General features: G+C 42.7%; 1 protein-coding gene across 3 annotated transcripts; it reads left to right on the forward strand.

Moving 5' to 3' along the window:
* Positions 1–982: 982 nt before the first annotated feature.
* abl2 (c-abl oncogene 2, non-receptor tyrosine kinase) lies at positions 983–27,727 on the forward strand. 3 transcript variants are annotated; one of them, XM_086115925.1, is made up of 11 exons: positions 983–1,585; positions 14,763–14,927; positions 18,400–18,695; positions 19,047–19,319; positions 19,566–19,650; positions 19,726–19,903; positions 19,982–20,166; positions 20,253–20,405; positions 20,514–20,603; positions 20,803–20,979; positions 23,162–27,727. In XM_086115925.1, exons 1-11 carry the CDS (start codon positions 1,369–1,371, stop codon positions 24,961–24,963), a joined length of 3,621 nt encoding a protein of 1,206 aa, XP_085972051.1. In that variant the 5' UTR covers positions 983–1,368; the 3' UTR covers positions 24,964–27,727. The 3 variants fall into 3 exon arrangements, with proteins under 3 accessions (XP_085972051.1, XP_085972052.1, XP_085972054.1); XM_086115926.1 differs by having other exon boundaries at positions 14,766–14,927; XM_086115928.1 differs by lacking the exon at positions 983–1,585 and adding an exon at positions 14,385–14,594.
* The last annotated feature ends 129 nt before the right edge of the window (positions 27,728–27,856 follow it).

Consider the following 27,856-nt stretch of genomic DNA (forward strand, 5'->3'; position numbering starts at 1 on the left):
ATTTACCACAAATGTGAAAATGTCCACAATCTCTTAATTTGCTGAAACTTTCAAAGTTTCTTTTGTTGGAACAAAATGCAGTATCTTGGACAATGTTTTTAAAATAGTGATTCCCAACCAGGGTGTCATGGCACACTCGTGTGCTGTGAGAGATCATCAGAGTTGCCGCGGGAAATTATACAATTTCACTTAGTTTGTCCAAAAATTACAATCTATTCATCTATCTATGACAGTGACGTATTGTGATATGCAGAACAATTACATACTCTTCCATTAGATGGCATTCCCACCTCCACTTTACCATCGTTCACTTAACCTTCTAACATTTAACATTGAGTATAAATACTAAGGTAGATTGAGGGGTTACATTTTTTTCAGTATTCATAATATTTATGACATTTTTGGAAGGTATGCCGTGATATTTTTCGAAAAAGAAGCTTGGCTCAATAATGGTGCCGGAATCACAACATTTAACAGTTGAAGAGGGAAAATCACTATCGTGAATGTTTTAATGTTGTAATTTTGACATTTCATGTGTAGCATGTTTCTGTATTTTTAATTAGCCTATAAATCCAATTGGTTTGAAGTTATACCCATATAATGTCTTCGACATTGTTTGATTTTTACATAGATATTGATCTCTAATACGTGAGCCACAGAAATTGCATTGGGGGGAACTCACTCGTGCGCACAAATGAGCATTTATTACGCACGACCCAATGCTTCCACGGAACACATTTCAATAATTAAAGTGAAAAGTTGCAGAGAGCCAAGCGTAATTGAACTTCTTGCGTTACCATGGGCAAAGTTTTAGGTTCTGGGGTGACACGACGACTGTCAGAACCCGGCTGTAGGGGGTGATGTTTGGGCCTGTCGGCCCACGCTAGAAGTACCGGAGATGTGTTGGACGGCAAGAGCCAACCTAGCCAACCCCCTGCCGCCTTGTGCAACACATCTTCTGTTCTGCGGTAAAGATGGCGGCGTCAGAGGGGGCGCGCAGCAGACGGACCACGGCGACAGCGTTTTGAAATAAGCTCCGCATTTAAGCAAAACTCGCTCGCTCATCGTCTGCCCGGACGACGTCTGTTTCTCCGGTGTAAAGACGCTCGCTGTCACGCCGCAGGGGTAGTTGTTTTTTTGTTTAGAACCCGGGAAATTGTGGATTTCTGTGATTGCTGCTAACATCAGCTAACTGTTTAGCCAAGCCAGCTAATACGGGATAGTTAGCGGCGAGAAGCGTAAGGAGGAGGAGGGGTATTGAGGAACGCTATTCGGCACGCAGGCTCCTCCAGCGCAGGGGAATGTGAGCCAGAGGCGCACTGGGGTTTGCTCGCTTGGTCCCGAACGTCCTTACGACAAACTACCGGGATGGGACAGCAGGTAGGCCGCGTCGGTGAGGGCACATCGACCGGACTGCAGCCGCCACAGCCCCACGCGTCCCAAGCAAACCAAGGAAAGGGGAACCGGGGGAGCGTCGCCGGGAGGAGACCCCGAGAGCCCGGCAGTAACACCGGCACACCGCCGGGTAGGACCACTGCGATCAACGTGCCTGACCCGTCGATCAATATATTCACCAAGCATTCAGGTAAGTCTCTAACAAGTGTTTGTTAGAAGCAGTGTGTAGACTTGGTTTAATATTTGTTGCAGCTTCGTAGCATTGGCTAAGCAGGGACGTGCTAGTTTGACGTTAGCGGAAATCTTAAGCAAGCCTTCACTCTTTATACTCGGTCTTGTTCCTTTCCTATTGTTCCTCCGATTTTATAATGTCATTACTGGAGAGGATCTCGCAAGGATGCATAGGCATAAGATAACACCGTGAGTGTTAATTTTACGCATATGCCGCATGTGACCTGACGATGCCAAAAGGAGGCACAGTATTATTGAGGAAGCCCAATTTTTGTAGCTTTCGGCTTCGATTGTTTATGATTTCCCTCTCAGATGCCATCGTCTGATAGTCGCTTCGGTAAACAGTGATCCTCGCCTCCGGAGGTTGAACAGCGAGCGCTTCCACCCCATTAACTCCGCATAGGAGCCACCGCGAGGATGGCGCTACAATAACGAGTGGTTTTGTCATGCTCACTTGCATCCTGTCTCTTCGCGTCTACTGTTACAGCACACTCAGCAATCTGAATGCATCGTTTGATCCGGCGCTGAATAATTTAGGTCACCTTCTGTCGTTACAAGATTACGCTCATGCACTCAAGATTACCCCAAAGTAATTGTTTTTGCAATATCTTAACATCTGTCCTCCTTTTACGGGAGATTAGTAGGATGACCGCTTTCCTTTAATGTCATGAATTAGATGAGTTTTAAAAGATAAACTAAATGCTGAAAAGTATTTGTGGGCTATGAAGATGAGTTTGCAGCGATTAACTGGCTTGAGTGGACTGTATTATTTTCAAATTAGCCATTTTATTACATTTTCACATGGTGATAGTGGAATCTCAGGCCAGGAATTTAAATCATTCCAAGACTCTTTGTGAACCATAGCATGTAACATTGAGACACCACTGAGGCGTGGGACACCTTCGGACATCCCGCCCACTCAGTATTGAACCAATTAATCGACTTCACGAATCTAAATCAACGTTCTAAATCTTGTAGTCGACTAATCATGAATCCCCTGCTTTTCGCATCTTGTCTTACAACTGGCCAATTTACAAAGAGCACTTTCGACTCTCTTGCAGCGAAATATCCGGCCAACAAAACAACACAGTTTTTGTATGTTCGCATGGGTCCCTATATGAGAAGATGAGCTGGTTGTGGATGAGAATAACAGGTAGCTTTGGCTACCCTGCTTGCTGCTAATCTTAAAATATTAATTCCAGCACAACCCAGTGCCTGGAGATGAGCAACGATGACAGCGGCCTGAAGTGAAGCTCCATCTTTCACCAAAATGTTATGTCCAAAATGCGCGGTAACAACTATTCTTTTGGAAAAAAATGTCCTCGATAAACAAGGGAAAAGTACCAAATGTGCAAAATTAATTGTTGGATGATTGCTGGACTGAGGTTTTAACGTATGCTGAGGTATTGTACAGTATGCATGACAATGAAGTTTGGTTCTTATTTTTACAGGGCATGTTTGGTTGAATACAGTAACTGTCATCTCATCCTCAACAAGGACATATGTTTTCTTCTTTGATTAACTTGGAATATGTTAAGTAATGACGTTGGTACTTTGCACAGCTACCACATCTATTAATGCTTGATACTTCTCCAAAAGAGTGACACTTTTATATAGTAGCTCAGACTTACAGTATGTCATGGAGATGACAGGATGCCTGCTAGGTAGTTTCGATGTTGTCATCTTGTTTTTCAGCTTTTACTTTTGCTATGACAATACATGCACGGCATGCCACATTTGTACGCCAAAGTTGCTCCCAGTCCTGCAGTGGACAAGGACATAAAGACAATGGGGCCTTTGGGGAATGGATAGGATTTCCCGTCCCTGGCTGGGTTAAAGCTAAGCCCAAGAAGCACAGACATTACTGAGAGCAGGAGACACATTCAAGTGTTCTGCTTCTTCATACTGAGAGACAAGAGTGTCGTGTTTATAGGAGTCATATACTGCCTGCCACTCTGCAGAGGATTTTTTTTCTTCAAAGCTCACAATTATAGAACAAGGGCTCTTAAGAAAGAATGAGGAGCAAAGTCTTCCGCTGGCTATCATAGTGCTCTCTTTCTCATCAAAATGCGGTGCCAGTGATGAAGGATTGTAAGTCTTTGTGAAAGAAGCTGGGTTTTTGTTTTTGTTTTGGGTTTTTTTTTTTTTTTTAATCACTGCCCTTTGGACTGCGTGGAGTGTCAGTCAGTGATTTCGTAGATTCAATGAAACAAAATTATATAGGTATAGTTATTTGGTGATTGTCAGATTTCGATTTTTCTATTTGGGGTTTTTACGGTTAGTGGCCTGGCAGTATTATAATGAAAAACAACTCAGAATTTGCATGAAATTGCTGAGAAACGTTGTGGCCAAGTCCCTCGCTATGTCGCGGTTCACTTTCGGCGGCTTCAATGCATTGCAAGGTTTTATTTTATCGTATTTATCACGCGTTGTTTGCTATGTCAGAGGTGTTTTGCTGTGATTATTTTTCCGTTCCAGCAGACTCACCAATAGTAAGCGTGAGATGGGAGCAAAGAGTGTGTAAAAGACAAGAGTTGGAATAATTGTACACTTAATAAAAGCGAAGTGAATTTGGAAGTGAATTTCAATAGGTAGGCAGCTCTGACTGACTAAATAGCAGAATGGTGTGTTACTTGGTAAGGCAATGTAACAAAGCAGATTGGCGCAACAGTCAGTGCTGTATGTTGTCCTTAAAACCATCCCAAAAAAACCCCCAACAGTTTTTCCCATCCATCGTCAACATGGAAGTCGACCAATCTTGCAGACTGCAGCGTGTAATCAGAATGACTGCCCAAACGTGACCAGTAACATGACGTCAACAATAGTGTGTTGAAAACTTGTCTGGTCTCAGTGTATTTTTTTTTCTTTTAAGTTTTGCTGAGCTTTTCTTTGATCTTGCTGAAAAAGTCCACTATTTCATAACAGATTAGTGTTCGCTCACCCGTCATGAATGACCGACTCCATTAATGCCTTCTCTGTGAGCATAAGCAGTTCCCGTTAAACATAATTTAAAACAAGCTCAACAACGATAATAATAATGACAATGATTTTTTAATGGCTGTAGCATACGTGGGAATCCCCCCCCCCCCCCCCCCCTTAATCCATTCATGACAAGGTGAGTCATTTCCTCTCTCTAACTCAGGTGTGCAGCAGTCCCTCTCGGAGCATTATTAATTCAGCAGCTCTGTTTCCCAACAAGACTTCATCGGCTCCACCAGACAGAAAAGAGTACCACAAATAGAAAGAGAGGCTCAATTAATGGAATGGAACACCAAAGTGCTGATACAAAGGGACTCTCACCTTTTGCTGTATTGGTCGAGGTGCAGTATTACGGCATCAGTGGCTGTATTGACGCCTCCACTTGTCTAGCCCTGCCTGATTTTTAGGTCTTGTGTTAACAAACCCATTAACCCATGATTCTTCGTTTGCATCCTGAACTTGTGGAGACTTGCTGAGGCTCAGTGTCTCCAAGCCTAAGCCCCTTTGCACTAGCTGTAAAAGCTGCCATTCTCCAATATAGGATGGTATTGTCTTGGCCTGTGTTTGAAAATGTATGTTGAATTGACACTTATTTATTGATTTATTTTAACAACAGTGTTACCATATCCGTGTAAACTCAACAATAGCAGGCGGAGCACATCGCTGTTCTAGCATTTGTGTTCAAAACGTGTCACAAGACTGTTTCATCATTGATCGTCAATGCCAATGAACTACTGTCCTGGCATACATATTACTCAGGATGCGCTGATCATGTGCACACCAAGAACAAGTACAAGTACTTACAAGTACTCACCAACACCCTCTACCTGTACTTGATAATGCCATAAAGTACAAGTTTCAAATTCAAGGCCCGGGGGCCAGATCCGGCCCGCCACATCATTTTATGTGGCTCGTGAAAGCATATCAAACATGTCTAGTTCCATGATGGTTGCTGAAGTCTGAGCCAAAATTTCAAATTGTCATATGTAATCCACAATAAGAGTCATTATTCTTGACTTCTGATTTTTAAACTCGTTATCCATCAATTTGTTGTGCGCTGTGTATGTAATATATGGAGGTGATTAAACATTTATATGGTTTCCCAAAATTTATAACGACCCTCCAAGGGAAACCTTAACTACAATGTGGCCTGCGACAAAAATTAGTTTGACACCCCTGCCATAAAATATTCTGCTTGCGATGAAAATGTGTTTTATTTCATCAAATATTGTTCCAAAACTCTGCTACCCGCGGGCACCCATGCTGCCCCAGATTTACAACATAGCAACACCAATAGACATGACGGCATTGTCACAAAGAACACAGTCCCTTATTTATGAAGTACTTTTTTAATGTAAACCTTTATGTTGTTCCCCGACCAATGGAACTACCGGTAATCACTTTGACAGACGATGTATTTTTTTTTTTTAAATATGCCCAAATTGCCCCAAAACATGTCAGCTCAGCCCGTTTTGTGCATTGATCAAATATTTAGCTGGTTATGGTGCTTTTCAAAATAGTGTTTATTTAAAGGAATATGTAGCCCCCTGTAACTTCTCTGTCAATAGGGTTTTCTGTGTAACCCAGCCGTCACTTGAAAATAGCAGAACTTCTTCCGGCCTACATAGCAAATCATGGGCGGAGTAACTCTGTTTGGGGGCTTGGTTATATTAGTCATGTGACCTGTGACACATGAATCATTTGCTTCGACACATTTTTGGAATTTATTTAATTTACCTGATTATTTAAATTCACCTTTAAGGGGTTGGAGTGCTCTGAGATTTGTACGCCAGCAATTGAAAAGTCACTAAATCATTTGTTGCAACTTCTCTGTTGTTCACGCTAACTTAAATGAGCATAGAATTAGAGACTGATATGTAGAAATATAGCGGCTTTATCCCCTGCCCAGACTAGAATGCCTGGATCAGGCATCCATGGATTTAAGCCGATTTGCATCAAGGGTAAAATTGGATTAGAGACAAATTCACTTTCCCTTTGACTGTGTGTTAAAGCCTTGCCAACCAGAGCAAGTCACACAGCAGCCACAACACAATGTGTGAGATAGCCTATATTTAGCTACTGGAACATGATAAAGCCTTTATGAACCAGATTTGTCCAAAACGAGTTGGTCAGTTAGGTCTAGCGAGTCGTGACTGCCATTATCCACCAGGAGGAGCCATGGCCACACCTCCTCTTGAGGGGGGGAAAAAAATGGCTTTCTTACATGATGTAGGTAAGAATGTCGGTGAGTGTGTTTGTGGGAGGTTAAAAGTTTTGATGGGTACAGTGTTGGAAAATCTCAGTCACAGAACACGTGAAATTCATCCACTTGCTGAACCCAGTCAAGTGTAATGTTGTCATCATGGTGTGTGCTTCATCACAGAGCCACGGTGTCCGAATCAGATACTGAGAGACCACAGTAAAATCTGTGCCAGCTTCTGATGTGATGTATGAAATACTTGGCAGACCGTGACTGTTGCTTTGCTCACAACCAGGTGAGAGAAGCCAGTGGCGGGTGCAATTTATTATTATTATTATTTTTTGAAAATGACTTTCTTTCTTTAATGATGCAATGTCAAACCGAACAAACATGCCCTTTGGGGGCGGCTTCTGTAAAGGGATGATCACAACACAACTTGCCATTTCATCAGCGCAAGCATGTCACCACTTACCAAAAGCAAAAAACTGACGATTATGTTATAATAAGTAAGAAAAGAGATAATTATAATAAGTAATAAAAGATATCTTGATTCATTAAAAAAAGCTAAAGTAGTTCATAATGAGAAAGGAATTTATGGGGCCATTTGTATTTTTACCTGTGACCAGACACCCAATAGAACATGAATTTTAAAAACTAAATAAATTGGAGAAAAAAACTTCTATTGGCCATAAAAAGTAAGGTGAGGCGTGACCCCATGTAATAAAATTAGCTGTTACTTGACCTATGATCAGATGAGTATGTTGATGTGATAGTTATTGTATAGCTTTTGCATATTAAGGGGTGTTCACACGGCACATATTTGCTCCGGCGCTGCACCGATGTATTTTGTTGCGATATATTTAGCACCGCAGCAAATTGTGTGGAGCGTTCACACGTACAAAGCCGCTGAGGGTGTCTGCACCGGCACAGCGTCGGTGCAGCCCCACTTGCGTTCACACGGCAGTTTCTGCAGCGGAGCAAAATGACAGAAAACAAATGAGCTGTGGTGTTGGTTCTTTTTAAAACGTATACACAACTCAAGCGACTACTGGACAGGCACGTCCTTCTCCTTCTCGGTCTCCGTGCCTTCTGCTCGAGAGTGACCGCCCCCGAAAACGTAAATCAGCGATGACTTCAATGACACTCAGAAAAGCAAACACGTAATGCGCCAAGCAGAAAATCAAGAGAGGAAATCACAAAATAAATTATATGGGGGGCGGGGGGTTGTGAACACACAACAAAGGAACAAACTACACAAACAACTCCGAGACAGTCCAGTCTCCTACAAAAGGAAAGATGTTACCAGCCAAGTCTTGTGTCGTTATTAAACAAACACATGACAGAAGTCCGACAGAGCACGAAAGCAACGCATTTTCACCGTTGGTAGGCTTCACAAGCATTTGCTCTGGAGCAAATTTAACCCAGTTGCGTTCACACGTGCAAATTTACACCGGTGCTGCTTCGCAAACGAGCATTAGCTCCGGAGCAAATTTTTAAACCACCTCCCTGAGGTGGATCAAATTTGGTCCGGTGTAAGCTGTTTTCCGGGGCTACGCCGGAGCTAATTTGCACGTGTGAACGCTCTACTGGGGCAGCCCCGGCGTAGCACCGGACCAAATCTTGCCGTGTGAACACCCCTTTATTGACATTAATAGTGTGTTTTTGAAATGCATGAACATTGAAATATCAACCGGTTTTCGCTTCACCTCATTTTTTGTCAACACCAAAGCATGTGCTATCTGCTTGATTTTTGTTTGTTTGTTTTGTTTTTGTGTTGTCGAGTCATCCACAAATATGGAACACTCGCAGAAATTAATACTATTTTGCATCGAAATTATAATTTGCCAGATATGAAAAAAATATATACATATATATTTTTAATGGAATATTCTTGTCACTGAATACTGCATTGCTGCCTTGAGCTTTTGCATCGGCTACCAGCCAAGCTTCTTTAGTTCCTCAAAAAACCCACAGTCTTTTAGTCCTTGGCCTCGACTCTCTCGCAGCTTATATCATTAAAGAGAGGGGATTAATTAGAACGGCGCATGGTTGGCTGTACAGATGGTAAAACCATTCCATGCATCTGTCATCCTAAGAACACAAAATGTTTTCAACTTTGGGGAGCGGTCCAACCAAATTGCTGTAGTGGCTTGTATTTAAGTAGCAGTTTCGCTACAAGGCTTAGCTGTGATGGTGCTGCGTGGGGGAAAAAAAATAGATAGTGTCAGAGAGGGGAAGTCCTGCTGCCAAGCCTGTTAAACATTGATTGGCTTTCAGGGTCAGTCGCCTGTTGTGGGCATTATCATTGCCGCTTTATCTTCTGGGTTGCAGGGTGCGGAATTGGCTTGGAATCGACACACACTTACTCTGAACATCCATATCCGCATTGATACAGACATGCTCCATTTTTCACACCAGAAGTTGTGTGTGTGTGTGTGTGTGTGTGTGTGTGTGTGTGTGTGTGTGTGTGTGTGTGTGTGTGTGTGTGTGTGTGTGTGTGTGTGTGTGTGTGTGTGTGTGTGTGTGTGTGTGCGTTTCTGGAGAGTTTCCAGTAAATCGTGCCTTGTAATGTGCTCCCTTAAGTTGATTTGCATTCGTGTGGAAAATTCAGTACGACTGTATATTATGTCTATAAGAATTGCTACTGTAGACATTCTAATGCAGAACACTTCCAAAGTTATAGATTTCTGAGTCCCATCATATTTTGGGGAAAAATATGTATCCATAGTCATAAAACTTGGTAGTCTGAAAATGCCATGTAGCTCATAAGACCCGTGTTCATCTGCGGCCGTGTGTCTGTCTACTCTACTGGATGTTCGAGTATTGATGTCAAGCCTTTTTTCATCGTTGTGGCACACTTCAGATCTCTTGTCACATGATTATCCAGTGACATAGACGAGTGGTCTGACTTTTTCCTAATGTCTCTGCGCTGACTTATGTATTAGTGGGCCAATAGCAAGGTCACTGTGCATTGCTGTCCCCATTTGGCAAACAGATCAATTTCAAGTTGAGTCAACGTCACTGGAAAGCTTTTGCTTTAATAACCAATCCAGCTCTATTTTGTGGAACAATCTTGTGTGAATTGGGAATTTCTCCTTTGCGAGACTAATAAAGGCTTTCTTATCTTATCTAAAAGTCAATCCATCGACTTGCCACACATATCTTGGATTCATAAGAATTTAAACAGCAATCCAGCGTACCATAAATTAGGTTTTATTTATTTATTTTTGAATGTGAATTGCTATTATCCTCTTGAGCTGATAAACAGAATGATATTCTGTAGTATTTTACTGTCTCTGTGTAGTTTGCATTGTGCAGCTCTCTGATTGCTGTCTTAAATATAATTTTTAGTATGTGGACTCTTCTGCACCTTTACTGTCTAGACTTGGCAAAGTCGGTAGTTAGCGATGAAAATTGATTTTTTTTTTTTTTTTAAATGGGGTGATTCAAATTCCATTTTACATATGCTCAGTGTCAAGTACAATGTTGCTTACATCCCTGTCATATTTGCCAATGATGTAGCGCTGCGGCAGTTAAACCATGATCCATTTTTCATGCAATAACTTACTTATGCACAGCGTGAGCTGGCATCACTTACGCATTCACACTGTCCTGACTCCAAGTGAACATCATAAAAGTAACTCTTAAGCACACTACCCTCGCACCTCACTCACCAGGCATAATTTATCGATTCATCCTAGAGGACCCTTTGGTCCACAGCACGAGGGTTTCCCCCCGCCATGACATCTCAACTGAATAGAAATCTGAACCGATTACACTCACAGGTGTGTCCAGGCAAGACCAATTGCTCAAATCCGTTTGCTCAAATCTGTTTCAACACCAGGATGTGTGAAAGGTGCAAGTCTGGTTGAGGGAGACGTACGGAACTCCATGGACATGACTCAACTGTGGACACAAGACGAGCGCATACATGGGCACTTGTAAAAATTGATTGAAAAATTCCACTCTGTTGCTGTCCGCGCCAAATATTCCCCCCAGTTCACGATGAGCCACTCGGAGTTTATTGGTGTTCATGACCTGTCGCGAGTAGACTGCCTCTCTTGATGGTAGAGGACGGAGACGACGTTTTTGTGAGGTTATAGTTGATACAACAGATTCTGGTCAGTCGGGAGGGCTACAAAACAAAAACAAACCCCCCCCCCAAAAATTTGAAGCTGCTGAAATCGTGTATTGCAGGGTATTCTTTGTTGGAACCTCCACATTCAAACATAATTTGCTTAATTTGCAACTTCCACGTTGTTCTGATTCTCCACTTTCAAATTTTGAGATTCTTTTGTATTGTGTGATCAGCAAAGTGTCTGTGACCTCCGTCCCGAAAAGAAAGTAGAAGGGTTTTATTTTGACTTGAATCGCTGCACTCACGCTTATCCTTTATCCTCTTCTGCTTGTAACAATCAGACTACTTTTTTTTTGTCTTTGTCTGCCATGGGATCACATTGAGCTAAATCTAGTTTATGTAATGTCTTGTGCATGTGAGGATGATTGTATCGGCTTCAGACAGGCAGGCAGCCATCTTTTGTCTACAGCACGATGTGCGTTGTGGAGTGTGTGTTTTGTTCACTTGTAGCTAAAAAATAATCACTTATCCCCATAGCCATGGGTTTAGGATACATTCTATTACTTTATTGTTATTTCCTTGAAAAAGTGTGAGGCAAGGGGCACTCTGTGTTGCGTTAACTCTTTGCCGATTACAGTAGTTAGTTACACTTTAGAAATTTGTTAAGCAAAACTATTAAACTGATTCCCATGGGCAAAGTCAGAACACATTAAATTTTGCTCACGAAGCGAGACTTACTGTAGCTGGCTGATGATGGCTGCCAAGCTGGTATCAATATTAAAAGGTATTTTTATATATTTGCATGCATGCATGCATGCTAGACTTCTTCAACTTGGTCGAATTTTATCTGAAAAGGATTTGTTTTGTCTTTAAAAAGCTTTTATGATGCATATACTTTCGAGCTATGCCATATAACGAGAATCAATATCAAATCTAAAAGACATGAAGAGATGCATGACAGTTTCTATTGAGAGATTGCTTCCGTTTCTTTTACTCTAGTAAGTAATATGCCAGCGTTGATTGGGATTTGCTTTCATTCACTTAATTTACAGCTCAGCACACGGAGCCAGCATGGCATCCATTTATCTACTTGTGAAAAGAATCCAGCCATGTAACTACCGGTGTATTCTTCTTTGTCTCTTAACAACTTATCTCTTATCTGTGTACTCCGTTTACATGGTGCCCCAAATGGTCAGACTGAGACGTCAGAGTCAGGCTTTCAGAACAAGCTTGTCAGCTTGTTCTGAAAGCCTCTTGTGTAGCCTCTGAAACAGTTCATTATGAACCCCTTTCATGGATAAATGCTAAGCATACTTAGATGTGACTTGCAGCGCTTTGTTGTATTTATTTTGATTCTTGAAAAGTGCTTATACTACCGGATATTTTCAGTGGTATTTGGCCACTGGCTATTTGTTTTATTTTAATTTTATGAGTCATATCCCAGAAAGTTGCCAAGAATTCCATGTCGGGATATACTGTATATGATCAGGATGTCAAATTACCGGCACCAGGAAATACATAGTGTTACAAAACAATTGAAAGGTGCAGAGTGGCGTACAGTCTACAACCAATCATTTCTAGTTTATTAATTTTTTTTCCTCAACAAAATACATGGGCCAACTAAATGATAATCATATAGAGATGCACAAATCTGTAATTGGTCATACTTTGTACAAGCAGCTGCTGCGTCGAGGCCGGAGTCCCTGGAGAGCCAAATAGATGGTGTCACAAAATGCGTCATATCTATGGCACGAATGTGTGCCACGGGATCCGGGTCACCTCTGTTCCGGGTGTCTCAGTCGGTGTTGAGCAGACTTGGCGTGCCGACTTCCAAAGACCAACTTTTGGTATGCTGGACACAAAGCGTTTCTTCAGAGTGCACAGTGCTTTGTTAACGACATAGACACACACAGTCACGGTCGTCTTACGACGCACGACATTCATTGTTGGGACATATGGAAAAGAAACCTGTGATATTGTATATCTGTCACATGAAGCATTTAAATTATTTGAATGATTTCATGTAATTTTGTACTGTTTTTGGCAGATTGGAACTCATCAGTAAGTGTTCTTTTTATTTCCACGCTGAAAGTGAGGATTGGAATTCATATTAGGACCGGCCCTATGAATATGTGCAGCATTAATCTCATTAAAAAAAAAAAAAACATTCCTCAAAGAGAGTGTGATATTCAGCGATGTAAGAAGAGCAGCTATGACAGTTGGCCCAGCGTCGCTTGCAGTTGCAGACACACACACACACACGCACGGGCGGGCGCATACACACAGACACACACACTCTCACTCATTCGTTCCCAGGAGGACAGGACCAGCCATCTGCTGTTGACTGCAGCTGTAGTCCGGACCTCACACTCCACTCCACACACTCCTGTTCACACACATAGCCCAGCTCTCGGCTTTCTTACTTCACGATACACTCTCTGCCTAAGTCCCAGGACCCCCACCTCCACTTAAGCATATGTCTACGATCCTCTCTCCCTCCCACGCCATTTGTGCCATCCCTCACGGCGTGGTTCATCGCAGGGGGCATCAGTCATGGCTCTTTCTGCTCTCCACATGTATCAAAATGGGTTTTGGATTCTTGCTTCTGACGTTTTGGTGGATAAACTACGTGGGGGTCTGTCTCTCTTTGAGATGGTGAACTCGTTTTTTTCAACATTTCACCCTCAATGCTAGGATCAGCTACTTTGAGCCAAATCAAGAAGCCCACAGCTTTCAGGGCTGCTAAAGAACCACACCACGGCAGAGGATGTACTGGGAATTGTGGCTGAGCCGTGCCACAGCCAGTGCCACACTGCAGTGCATTCTGGTCCAGAACAGAGGTGGGCATATTGGGTGTGTTTTGGCACAGTGAACATAAAAGATGATTCATTGCGATGTGTATATTTCCATATTTGGTTCACTTTTGAGCCCTTTGTCCAGCCGTTATTCATGCAGCGTGTAATTTGTAGACTAATAATAAAGGACAAAATAATGCAAAACAGTCACATTGTACCCGTAATTCACATCTTTACTGTTGTAAGTGCATAAGGACTCAAAAAATAGGTTATTGTATTTTTTTTTTTTAATCAATCTTTCAATCACTTGTCTATCAGAATTTCATTCTGGCAAATATTGTCATCTGTCTCATCATTCAATAAATCCTAGTTTGGACGTTGTTGTGTTGCTGTCAGTAGCAAATTTCTGCCAAAATGAATACAAGTACGAACCCAAAATCAAATGACCGGTACAATTCATAGGCGTAAGATACAGTGCTGAGATTCTCTGTTGTCAGTCGCCCAATTTCAACACCCTCCTCTCCCACTCCTGCAGCAGCTGTCCAGACACGCAGTGATTTTGGCAGCAGCTGCTGAGCGTTGTTCATCTGCTACTCATGTTCTGTTTCATCAATCGCAAGTCGGTCTCTGTGGGTGTGGGTGTTGTTTTTAGGTACACGCTATCACTGCGCCCTGGTCAGGTAGCGTCACTCTCATCCTTATTCTGGAGCCCCTCCCTCTTTGCACTCTTTAAAGACGCGCAGGGTCCTACCCTGCATCATACCTGATCTGAAAGGTGTACAGTACAAGAGTCGTTTTGCTAAAGTAATGGTTTTGAGGTGCCTGCAGGCAAACAGTTTTGAGGAAGAATGGGTGGCCCTTAGTGGCCAGAAACTCAGCACGGGTGTGAGGCAGAGTCCAGAGCCTGGACAACCAGGTAGATGACAAGGGCAGCTTGATCAGGAACCAGTTTAGAGTCGTCATGTGTTTGCATGCATGTGCAGCTTCAGCAGCCAGCCCTCATGCTTGATGTTTAATATCACCAGACTCATTATTTCCCTTCTTTTTGTCTCTCTTTCTCTCTGGTCATTTTTTTTCCCCCCAGAAGCTCTCCACAGGCCATTTGGGCTAGATTCTGCGGCCCTGACAGAAGCGGTACGCTGGAGCTCCAAGGAGAACCTATTGGGGGCGGCTGAGAGTGACCCCAACCTGTTTGTTGCACTTTATGACTTTGTGGCCAGTGGAGACAACACGCTCAGCATCACTAAAGGTAAACACTTTTGAAATCATGATTTACGATGAATTTGATAGTATTCCAATCAAATGTCAGTCATAATCTAATAATGAGAATACAATAAGTTATTTATAACACAGATGTTATTATTACCAGCTGCACTCTCATGTAAGATCCAAAACAAAAGCTGTGTACAAAGATAACAGTGCTTCAGTTTGCATCGGTAGTTTCAGCTTATATCACATAAGATGGACTTACTTTGAAATATGAATACGGTATCCACAGCACATGTCCGAGGCAAACTAAATTGATTCGACTTCATGTTGAAAAATATGTGATCAGAACTCCAACAACATATTCAAATGGGGCAGCATAACGACAAGTGGTTAGAACATCCACCTCACAGTAGTGAGGTTGGAGATTCATTTGCATGTTCTCACTGTGCTTGCATGGGTTTTGTCCGTGTACTCTGGGGGGAAAAAACAAGCTTCCTAGTTTAATTGTAGACTGTAAATTTTCCTAAGGCGTGAATATGATTGCAAGTGGTTGTTTGTCTAAAGCAGAGGTGTCAAACTCATTTTTGTGGCGAGCCTGATTTTAGTTCGTTTTCTTTGGAAGGCCGTTATGACTGAAACCATGTGAAGAAGTCAAGAATAATGGTTTATTCACCAATTGTCAAGTTACAGTAAGAAGGGGTTTGGTAACAGGAAAATGCTTACGGTATCACTCTTATTTATTACTAATGAGAATTGGAAATTGTGGAGGAGATATTAGCAAGCAACATGAAAGTTGACATCTTTGATTTGCTTTTGCGAGCCACTTACCATTATGTGGCGGGCCAAATCTGGCCCCTGTGCCTTGAGTTTAACACCTGTGGTCCAACGTGTACCCTGTGATTAGCTGGCAACCAGTCCAGGGTGTAATTTGCCTCTGGCTCAAAGTCAGTTGAGATTGGCGACCCTAGTGAGGATAAGCAGTGTAGAAGATGGATGGATGGATGAATACTCAATATTTTATGACCGATTTTTTTTTTTTTAAATGTATATTTACAGATCTTTGGAATCGTGAGCCGAAAACGTGTTGCAGAAATGCAACTGAGTGGGAACTGTTTTGAATCTTAGACAAAAATATATAGGTCTCCTTTAAACCTAGTTATTTCATTTAGATTATTTGAGCAAGCATTTTATTTGATTTGGAAATTATGTAGCAGTCGAGTTCTACAACGTAAACTGCAGCCACAATAAGAAACATTGTTGAATGAATACCCCGATGACAAATCTCTGAGTGTTACATTCTATATAAGTCAGAATTTATGCTTTAGAGTTCACCTACAGCTGCAAAATTCAGCCATTACATGTCCGAGAGAATATACTGTATATTCATGTCTGCATCGTCAAAAAGGATTGTTGCTACGTGATGTGTTGCTGTATCAACACATGCCTCCCACACCTTCTATGGACGCAGGTGTGTTGCGACAGAAGGGCACAGTGATTTCCTAACATGGAAGTAAGTCTTGAGTCGAATACGCTTCAGGCCATGCCGCTGATTGGCAGATTATCAAACAGTTTCGTGCGCAGTTTACAGTTATACCATCGGAATGTTGTGTGTCAATAAAGCTATAGGTGAAAAGAATCGTTGGGACACCTGGCTATGACACACCTATGGGTAGGGAAAATGTAACAAAATACGGAGTTGGTTCCTACTTTGAAGCGATGACAGATCCACTCTTGTGAGAAGACTTTTGAAAAGATTTTGGTTTCGAGCAAAAAAAAAAAAAAAGTCTAAAATTCTTTCCTGTAGAAAAGACCGCATTATGCCTCTACTTCTGTGACGATATGGAATTTTACATCAACAGGTGGGTTACGTTGAGCCAGGAGGAGTTGACCACAAGCAGGAATTAGCTGCTCACAGTCATTATCTCCTCTTCGCCACTCCAAAGGCAAGGATACAGTCACTATTTCCAGTCCTGCAGAGGAAAATAGAGAATGGCAGACTGGCTAACAGTCAGTTGGCAGACTGGCTAACAGTCAGTTTTGTGCGTATAGTGACAGTGGTCTACGCTGTATTTTTTACAAAATCCTTAGATTGTTGCGTGTGCTTATGCAGGCCCAGTAACCTGAACAAGAACAGATTCCCAGCAAGTCTGTTTAGCTTCTTTTCACTGATCATCACAATCTTAATTGTTCCTTGGCTGCAACCGCCATTTCCCGGACGCCTAGCTTTACAGTGTGTAAATGATGCGTCATTTTCACTGTGACTCACTGGACAGTGGACCCGGCCCGCAGCGGACGCTGAGGTTCTGTTTAATAATTGGAGGAACTATCTTAGGGGATGGACCTCTTTCAAAAAGAATGGCAATGAACTCAAATGACATCCTTGCAGTGGTGATGAGCTACACCGCATTATGTACTCTGGAGGGAGGTGTTTTTTCACATTTTGCTTTACCTTATCGGCAATACCATGAAACGGCAAAATCATGTGTTACGATAAAATTCAAATGTTCCAAGGCCAAAGATGGGGAAATTTGGCATTACGCTAAATTGATTTACACTCGGGCTCTTCGGAATGTCATGATTCTTATTTTCGTACATAGGTTGAGCTGTTTACGTAATTTATTTTCTGCTCACTAAATAACTACAGCCGACCACAATTTGATTGCAAAATAATCTCCAGTGAAGAGGTGCAGTAACTCTATGTCGGATTATTGAATCACTCCCTCCTCTGGTTTCGAGAAAATCGTCCGCCTTTCCACTCCCTCACGTTGTACCGCTCTGACATCAAGAGACAGACGGAGACGAGACACCAAGTCACGACATGTCTGCTTTTGCCCGGCGCCTGCATGGCAGCTTCGCTCTTATTATTGTTGCACGGCTTTTGATGTAGTTCAGTAAAACTCATAATCTGTCCGTACCGCCCAGTTTGTTTGTGTTGTCACCAAAGCATCCTCACCAACATTCTTACCTGATGACAAGAGTCCATGTTGAGTCTCTGAGACCGTTGTTTTCTTTTTTTTATTTTCTTTTTTTATTTTATTGTTTTGTAATTAGATTTAGTCTACTGGCTGTCTAATCCCGATTCCTCATCTTGAGTATTTTAAGGGAAGTTATAGGATTAGGCTGGTGGATTCAAAGTCATTTTGACCTATTTTTCCCACCATTTATTACTTTACTCAGAGATTATGCTTTCATTATGTCTGCATTTATTTGTTTGTTCTCCTCCCATCTCAAATTTCTTCTGGAGTAAGGCCCAAAGTAATTCTGGTCAAGTTTTGAGTTTGTGATTTTTGTTGTTGAATGGTTATATACTTTAAATTATTTTTTTCATTTTTTTGTTTGTTTGTTTTTTATGGTGAGACACAAAGTTGTGATGAGAAACTCGTCACAATTTTGCTCATTATTCATAACGCCTGACAATTTTCAAGAAGCACAACAATCCTTGCTCAAAGCTGTTCACTCATTGGCATGGCGAACGACAGATGTTTGAGCAGTTCCATGTCTGTGTTGCCTAGGCGAGAAACTGCGTGTGCTCGGCTATAACCAAAATGGAGAGTGGAGCGAGGTTCGCTCCAAGAATGGCCAGGGTTGGGTCCCTTCCAACTACATCACACCTGTAAACAGCCTGGAGAAGCACAGCTGGTACCATGGGCCTGTGTCGCGAAGTGCCGCCGAGTACCTGCTTTCATCCCTCATCAATGGCAGCTTCCTTGTCCGAGAAAGCGAGAGCAGTCCGGGACAGCTGTCTATTTCCCTTCGCTACGAGGGGAGAGTCTACCACTACCGGATCAACACTTCCTCAGATGGAAAGGTAGCATTAGACAGCTTGTGCTTAGTGATTTTGAGTTGTTCAGATTTGGATTGTAATTTTCCATTAATGGTAATGGAATGAATCCTTTATAGATGTCAAACTTTCACCATCATTAAGTCTTGTAAGGTTAACGGTTTACACATTTTAACAAATTGGTTTCTTATTTATTATGAAAAACAAGGCCGTCATTCCAAGAGCAAAAATGTAAACATCAACATGAAGTTCGGTATTAAAAAAATACAAATATGACAAACTCCTGTTTGTTTCACTGCAGGACTGTTCCACTTCTCTTGAAATGTAGTTTTAATTGCTCATGGCTCCCGCTCACCTTCCTCCTCCTCCTCCTTCAAGGTGTATGTGACATCCGAGAGCCGCTTCGCCACCCTGGCCGAGCTGGTCCATCACCACTCCACTGTAGCCGACGGCCTGGTCACTACACTACATTACCCAGCACCCAAGTGCAACAAGCCCACCGTGTACGGCGTGTCACCCATCCACGACAAGTGGGAGATGGAGCGCACCGACATTACCATGAAGCACAAGCTCGGGGGTGGCCAGTATGGTGAGGTGTACGTGGGCATGTGGAAGAAGTACAACCTCACAGTCGCTGTCAAAACACTCAAGGTGTGGCATCCCCTCAAAAAATACAAAACTTTTATTTCAATTTCATCATTATCTGCTAATGAAGGCGCCTGAGCAGTAATATGGTTGTAGGTCACCACCTGCCGGTAGGGTGTGGTAATACACCTAAATTATCTGACTTTGCTCAAGCCATTCTTTTTTATGATAATCATTTACACTGAACATTTTTATGATATTCACTCTTCTGATAATCACATTAATATTTATTTCCCGCTTCTTTAATGACAGGAGGACACTATGGAAGTAGAGGAATTTTTAAAAGAGGCTGCTGTCATGAAGGAGGTCAAACATCCCAACCTGGTTCAGCTTCTAGGTCAGTATTTTATCCATTTTTGTCATTTGAATTTCCCCTCACTTAAAAATGATTATAAAGCTGACTCTCTCGCAGGCGTGTGTACGTTGGAGCCTCCGTTTTATATTGTGACGGAGTACATGCCTCACGGCAACCTTCTGGACTACTTGAGAGATTGCGACAAGGAGGAAGTGAATGCTGTGGTTCTGCTCTACATGGCTACGCAGATCTCCTCAGCAATGGAGTACTTAGAGAAAAAGAACTTCATCCACAGGTGAGAAGCAAACACTCAGTGCAAAACTGTTTAAAATCAAATAAAATATTCCCAAGTTTCACATGTTTCTCCTATCAGGGACCTCGCGGCAAGGAACTGCCTGGTGGGTGAAAATCATGTGGTGAAAGTAGCAGACTTCGGTCTGAGCAGGTTGATGACTGGTGACACCTACACTGCACACGCTGGGGCCAAGTTCCCCATCAAGTGGACTGCGCCAGAGAGTCTAGCATACAACACCTTCTCCATCAAGTCTGATGTATGGGGTGAGTACTGTGCACATATTCATTTCTATCTTCCAACTACACTCGTGCACACATGGCTGATGATCTACACTGTGGTTGTCTTACAGCGTTTGGGGTCCTCCTGTGGGAAATTGCCACCTATGGCATGTCTCCGTACCCAGGCATTGATCTGTCTCAGGTTTATGATCTTCTAGAGAAGGGGTACCGCATGGAACAGCCAGAGGGATGCCCGCCAAAGGTCTATGAACTCATGAGGGCATGTAAGTAGATTTCTTTAAAACACATTTCCTTCAGATGATGATGAAGTCATTGTGACCACTATTTGAACCTGAACTTTAACTCACGTTCATGATTTTTGTTTCTGCTAGGCTGGCAGTGGAGTCCATTTGACCGGCCATCGTTCGCAGAAATCCACCAAGCCTTTGAGACAATGTTCCATGACTCCAGCATCTCAGAAGGTAGCGTACCATAAGGAAACATTTAAGAGACATTTTCAAGGCTACTAAAGTATACATTCAATCTCAGGTGTTTTTAAGGCTCTTTTTCTGCAGAAAATTCTGTCATGCAACTTCTGGGGTCCTTCACTTCAAAAGTTGTATTGTATCGGTGTTGGCGGTGTATCTTACCCATTTTTTAATTTTTATTTCTTTTTTGCAGAGGTCGCGGAGGAGCTGTGTAAGACAGCATCCTCCGGTCATGGCGGTCCTCTGCATTCTTTCGACACGCCCCTGTTGCCCTCCAAATCCCGCACAATCCACAAGCACACAGAAAACAAGGAAAACATCGAAGGAGGGCTCGACGGGAGGCCAGACCAGGGCACGCATGTTCCCTCAGGTACAGCTAGATTCGCTTGCCTCGCTGTCAAGCGATCGGGTGCATCACATTACAAGCCCGCAGGTGTCCCAGGCCACCTTGATGCCAAGAGTCAACTGCAGCGTCGCCAAGCCCGCCGCCTGAGGCGAAGGGCGGTCATTTTTCTCACCGATTGACTCCGACGCAAGTGTCTGTCCATTCCTAATTCTGTATATTTTAGGCAGGTCACGTGTCGTGCAGTGCAAATAAAATTAAATAACCTATTTAGTGATGGAGAATTCGCTTTACTGTCAAACTTCCAAGTAATAGGAGTCACATGAACGTAATCATGCAAATGTGTCACAAAACATCCATCCATTCATTTTATATAGCGTTTGTCCTCATGAGAGTCATGGGTGAGCTGCAGCCTATCCCACCTGACTTGGTATGTGCTGGACTGGTCACCAGCAGTCAGAGGGCACGTAAGGTCAACGATTTGCACTCACAGTCGCATCTACAGGCAATTTAATCTTCATTGAACCCATGCAAGCACGGAGAGAACATGCAACGTCCACTGATGAACATCTGAGCAGAGATTCAAACCTATAACCTCTCAACTGAGGCGTACGTGCTAACCACTCATCACTATGCTGCCCAAACAAAACTTGTCGAAGGGAAACATTTTATAACACCTCACGTGGTACTCAGTTTAACATGAAAGAAAAATGCGAGGGAATGCATCTGCCCGCCATAAAAGTCTTCTATTTCACAGGAACAGACACCAGATACAGCCATTATTCTGGATAGCTGAGCATGTCCTTTGAATAATTACACTGACCCAATCCAATTTACTTTTGCTGAATCATACACTTCCAGAATTACCACAAACCATTTTAGCACTAATCCTCAATTGGAGAACTCCCCTGATACATATTTCTAATTGTTAAATCAGTTTTCACGTGACACATTTATCTCCAAATTGTCTCACTTCAGAGTATTTTCATTTTCACTCCACCCATTATTGTTCTTTGATAGAGTATGATTCTTTTTTATTCTCTTGTAATATGACTGCTTTTTCAAATCAAGTTAGATCTTGTTACTGAGTAGAAATCTCACAAATGTTCCTTCTCTTTTCTTGACTGAAAAGAGATTTTTTTTTCTTTTTCACATAATAAAATGTTGGTCTTGTGTGCTTGTCTGTGACTCAAACAAGCGTGTGGTTGTCTTTTTGTGCTTCACCCTAAGTCCTTCATTGACCCGCTTCAAGTTCATCAAAGCACAAAGTATTAATCTTTCTAAAATGATAAACAAAAACCAAGTTCCTCTTAAATGCCATTTATATCTGTGAGCATGCAGTACAGTTTACAAATCCACAAAAGAAAACGGTCTTGGACGTTTCATTCTGCATAATACATTTGACACGGGATAGGAAGGGTATGTGTGTATTTGTATAGTACTAATCAAATATGTTTGGCACACCTTCCCATACCATAGAGGTGTCGCCAAACTTTTTACAAGCCCTGTAAGGCATTTATAACATGCGAGTTGACGCCATCTTGAACATGTGTAACTTCAGTCCAAATCCAGTAAAATGGTTTGAACGTGCATGTGCGGATTCAACTTTCCATACCATATTGAAGTTCTTTTGGGTCAAGTTGGGAAACTAGCAAGGCTCAAAGTCTTAAGCATGCTCCCAAACTGAGAGTACATTTTTATTTGGTCAACCTTGTATATGGGTCATTTGGCACATAATTTCCTTTGCCTAATGGTTTGCACGTCTGCTCCTTTCTATGTGGAGTTTGCATGTTCTTCCCATACTAAAAAGAAGCACGTTAAGTTAAGACTAAATTGTGAGTGTAAGTAGTTGTTTGTCTCGACACCTACCAATGTAGTTGGCTGGCGATCAGTCCAGCATTCTATACCACTTTTTGCCCAAAGTCACCAGGGAGAGGCTTCAAATCACCTCTGACCCTAATGAGGACTCATCCTGTGGAAAACGGGTCAGCCCTTGGACGTATCAACATTTAAATATGGGTCTTGAACTGAAACATTTTGGGGTACCCTGGTTTGTGGTCATTCAGAAATTGTCCTTAACTCATTCAGTACCAGCCAATTCTAGACCAAGTCTGAAAAGACGTTTAAAAACGTCTTTGGGAGTGAATGAGTTAAGTAGTTATTTTTTATGTTGAGTATTCTAATAATTCCCTCTTTTGTTCTTCTTTAGGCTGGACGTCTTTATTAGGAAGCGATGGACGTACAAGCAGTTCCCCAGCACTCCCCAGAAAACAGCAGCCCCGTGATAAATCTCCTGGGAGTCTTTTAGAGGACGCACTGGACACAGGTGCGTTCACGCGTGATCGCAAGACTGGCTTCTTCAGCTCCTTCATCAAGAAGAAGTCGTCGTCATCATCTTCCTCCTCCTCCTCTCCGTCCTCCCTGCATCAGCAAAACCTTCCGACACCTCCCAAAAGGAGCAGCTCCTTTCGAGAGATGGAAACACAGCCGCACAAGAAATATGAGCCCACTGCTGATTTCAGCCCCCCGCCTCCGCTCCCGCAGTCGGACAGTTTAGGGGGCTTTTCTGCTTCCCCTTCTCACTCCCAAGGCGAACCCGCCCAGACTCAGTCGCGCTGCTGTGGGGCTACATTTGGACAGAAACCCTCTGGCGCAGGACTTGCTTCACAGATAACAAGCGGCAGCAGCTGGGGAGGACTCGCCGGCTTTTTTACCCCCAGGCTTATCAAAAAGACCCTCGGGCTGCGGACAGGAAAGGCAGTCTGCTCAGGGGATGGTGGAAACATGGTTGGGGGGCCTAAACCCTTACCGAGGTCCAATTCTACCTCCTCAATGTCAACCGGGTTGCCGGACCTGGAGCGTATTGCCTTGACTTTACCCAGGAACCGCAGTGCTAAAACCCCTCTGGAGAGGACTGCTTCAACCACCTCCCAGCCAGAAAATGGGGCTTCACGTCCCCATGAACCTCTGCTCAGGAGGATGGATGAGGGCACTGCGCAGATCAGGGAAAGGCCCAAAGCCAAGCTACTACCCCGGAACACTGCTACAGGAGGGAGGGCGCCCGTGGTCACGGGGGAAGTAGGTGAATCGGACACCGTGTCCCGGGTGAGGGAGGGGAGAGAAGACGGCGGGGCAGGATTGGAAAGGCAGCAAAGCTGGTCATCCCCCTCTAAGACTTCTAGTTCAGCGGCATCATCGTGCGCAGCAGGTGCACAAACACACAACCACAAAGTTCCGGTTCTCATTTCCCCCACGTTGAAGAACAGCCCCGGCGACGTGCACCTCGTCGGGCTGGACTCTCAGGGGAACCGCTTCAAACTGCTGTCCGAGCACCAGGCCGACCGGGACAGGCCGCGGCTCGTCAAACCCAAGTGCGCGCCGCCTCCTCCGCCGACCTTACGTGGCATGCAACATTCCTACAGCGGCGAGGGAGAGGAACAGGTAGGAGCCTCAGCGGTCGAAGTCAACGGAGACACATTAAAAGGCCACAGGTCGGGGCGGTTGTCAGGAGGAGTGACTACAATCAGACCGTCAGTGCCACCACCACAAGTGCCTCCTGCATCCTCCACAACGTCCACTAAAATGGCCAACGGGGCACCCAGCACAGCCTCCTCCTCCTCACACTCCACAGCTGGCTCCAAAGTGGCACTACGGCGAACCAGACAGCCGTCGGAGAGGGTCCCGCCTGAGCGGGCCAGCCGCGAGGCCCTGCTGGAATGCGCAGAGTGCCTGAGCAGTGTCCTCCACACCAGCTCCGAAAGCCCATCCAGCAGCCAAGTGCTGGATGCTGGCCACCAGCTGCTGGACTACTGCTCAGGTTATGTGGACTGCATCCCTCAGATGAGGAACAAGTTTGCCTTCCGTGAGGCGGTGGGGAAACTGGAGCTCAGCCTGCACGAGTTGAGGGCCTCGTCCACGGGTGGTGGAGGGCTGAGTTGCGTGGGCTCGAACAGCGTACTAGACACCCTGCACAGTTGCATTAAAGAGATTAGCGACGTAGTCCAGAGGTAGCCGACACTAACCGTCACAACCACATCAAAATTCTCTCTCAGATCTCTTTAACCGTTTGGATATGAGAACAATGTGTAAAGTACCTCAGAGAAATCACTACAAAATATAATCTTTTTTTTTTTTTGTTAATTGTTTACAAACAGTTGTTTCATAAAATGCCAGTGTGGGCTTTTCCTTTCGGCTCAGTCTGACCTGTACATATACGGACTACCGTGATGCCAAACCAAACGTGGTTCAAGTCCGAAACGTGAAATGTTTGCCTCGCGCCGGCCATAATCATGAAATGAATGTCAAGCGTGTGTCGCTGAAGTCGAAGCCCACTCCGCTTGTGTGCTAAGTGTGTCGATTGTGCTCAGCCTTACTGACAAGCAGACAGTCGTTTGCCCCTGTCGAGCTCAGCGTTTCATGAGTGTGTGACTTGTGGGTCGGGTGCAATGTGTTTCTAGGAGCATTTTGCACGATGTGTAGCATCTGAGGGACCATAACTAATTCTTGAAAGCCATTTTACAACAGATAGGCAACATCGCCAAGATTTTAGGTTGTTTGACTTAAAACATGATCACTGTGTTTTATAATAGGGATGTGCATTTGACTAAATTTCCTTTCAATGACTACGGGATCAATTAACTCACTGTAGTTTTCAAAGCAGAGTACAGAGGCAGTGGCTTTTTTTTCCCTCACAATATTTAAGATTCATTCAAATTTAGCTGCAATTGTTAACACCCTTCTCTGTGATGTGTCAAATTTAGACATATTTTCAATTCACAGGGACTATTACTGTAAAGCAATGATTTTACCTATCCCTACTTTCGAACAGACTTGGGATTTCAGTATGGGACATAAATATCACCTTTTTTAATATGCATGAAATTATAAGTACAAATCAATTTCATAACTGTAATTTACCTACTTCACCACCAGGTAGGGAGACCACATTGTTTTTGTTTGTTTGTTTTTTTTTAAATACATTGTGGTGGCATCAACCACAGCCTTTTTTAGTGGTTAAACGTTTTGTTTTGTTTTTTAATCCGGGAACGGAAAATACAAATATTTTGGAATTAAATATTTTACTCTTATTTCCCCACAATATTCAAAAGAAATTGAATGTTTTTTGCATTTGAAATTAATGAATTTCACTCCTAGCACGTCCTCAAAAGCATTTCAATATTGATCTTTGGATGTCCTTTCGCACCATATTTTATCCTCGAGAGGAGCACAGGGTAGCGCACTAGGCCACTTCGGACAGCTTTCCTTCGAAGTGTCCTTGTGTGTTCTTGACAGTGCAGGGCTCCTTGTAGCCTCTGTGGTCTCAGTTCCTCACATGTCAGCAATTTATGAAATCCAGTTCAAACACACTGAGTGTTCATCACACTAATCATACAGTACTAACTCTTATAGACTAATCTGCAGTCCGTCTTCAGCACATGAGCAATTTGTACATTTGATTTAAAGAAAATGATTTCTAGAATGTCTATATGAACTTGAATTTTAAATTATTTTTTTTAATTAAAAGCACAGTTTTTTTTCAGGGGGGGGTATTCTTTTTTGTTTTATTTCATATCCAGAAAACGGTTTATGTTGTAGTCACAGATGATGTTTTACAGCAAGGGTGGGGGATCTACGGCTCGTGAGAACATTTGATCCGGCCTGCTAAGCAGTTCTAAAAACAAAACTACAGAGTTAAAAATAAATAAATTGGCCCTAATAGGACAAAGGTTTCTCACCCCTGTCTTAGACTGAGGCCTATCCAACTGCTTTCTGAATGTCGTATTCAGTTCTGAAGTCATTGAATATTCTTCAGAATGAACATGTCATCGCTTAAGGTGCTGTTTTATTAATTTATTCTTTCCCAATTAATCACTGACCCGTATTTGTAGTCCGAGATGCTCTGTTTTATTGAGCACAAGCTGCAAGAATTGTACATTTATGCACGCGAACACAGAGATCATGTTGTTCATTTAGGCTCACAGCTTAATGTACACTGGATAAGGCCTCACACAGTAAATCGTTGGCACATGTATGTAAAAGTCTAATATTTGCATTGAAACACTGTAGGTCCATAACACATACCTTTACACATACTGTGAGTCTCAAATATCAAGCAAAATGTCATTTTTCTGTGACTCTTGGTGCCTTTTATGTGAGCAAATTTCTTTCAAGAATCTACAGCCTCATAAAAACATTCATGTGCCAAATTTCTGTTGAATTACACATTTAAGACTTACCCGAGCTGCTTAACTTATTGTCTGTCATTTCTCTCTTGGTGATCTATTTTCTTATCTATTTAGTGCATCTCTGTGACATAGTGTGTTCAAAGATCGAAATAAAATTGCCACCACCCTTGAAATTTATTGGGAGCAACAGGGTCAAAAAATAATTTGAGGTCATGTTTTTCTTCATCTTATAGCTAAAACAATGTTGAATTGACCACAAAGTGTCCTCACTATGCTCCATCTGCATCATCTTTCCTGCACTTGCCTTCGTTGTTCTCATGTTTTTTTATTTTTACACACACATATAGCTACAGCTCATCATTATACCAAAGTGTTTCAAGTGCAATGAAAGCCAACGTTCACTGTCAGACACGCCATAATACGTGAACCTACACATGGATTAAAAAAAAAAAAGACAAATGTTAAATAGTTTTTTTTTCAATGTACAAAATATATATTTGGTGTTTTTTTAATTTAAAGCTCACATATATTACTGTGAAGTTTTGCTTATCAGTGTTAAGTCTATTGTAAATAATAAAGATATTGATGAATATTGTATCACTGTTCATTTATTGGTCTTTTCATGTCAGTTGCTTAGCACTGTTTAAATAATATATATTTTTAATGAGGGCTAATTTTTATATTGAAATAAAACGCATTATACTCAGGTATATCTCGTT

The sequence above is a fragment of the Hippocampus guttulatus genome, chromosome 7 (assembly GCF_054856545.1).
Source record: "Hippocampus guttulatus isolate MCC_2025c chromosome 7, RoL_Hgut_1.0, whole genome shotgun sequence".
Lineage (NCBI taxonomy): Eukaryota > Metazoa > Chordata > Actinopteri > Syngnathiformes > Syngnathidae > Hippocampus > Hippocampus guttulatus.

What these genes read in the sequence shown, in the direction of transcription:
- abl2 (XM_086115925.1), top strand. Translation starts at nt 1,369, where the DNA reads ATGGGACAGCAGGTAGGCCGCGTCGGTGAGGGCACATCGACCGGACTG. An exon ending in CACGCTCAGCATCACTAAAG is followed by an intron (nt 14,928 to 18,399) that starts GTAAACACTTTT and finishes TGTGTTGCCTAG; the next exon opens with GCGAGAAACTGCGTGTGCTC. An exon ending in CTATGAACTCATGAGGGCAT is followed by an intron (nt 20,406 to 20,513) that starts GTAAGTAGATTT and finishes TGTTTCTGCTAG; the next exon opens with GCTGGCAGTGGAGTCCATTT.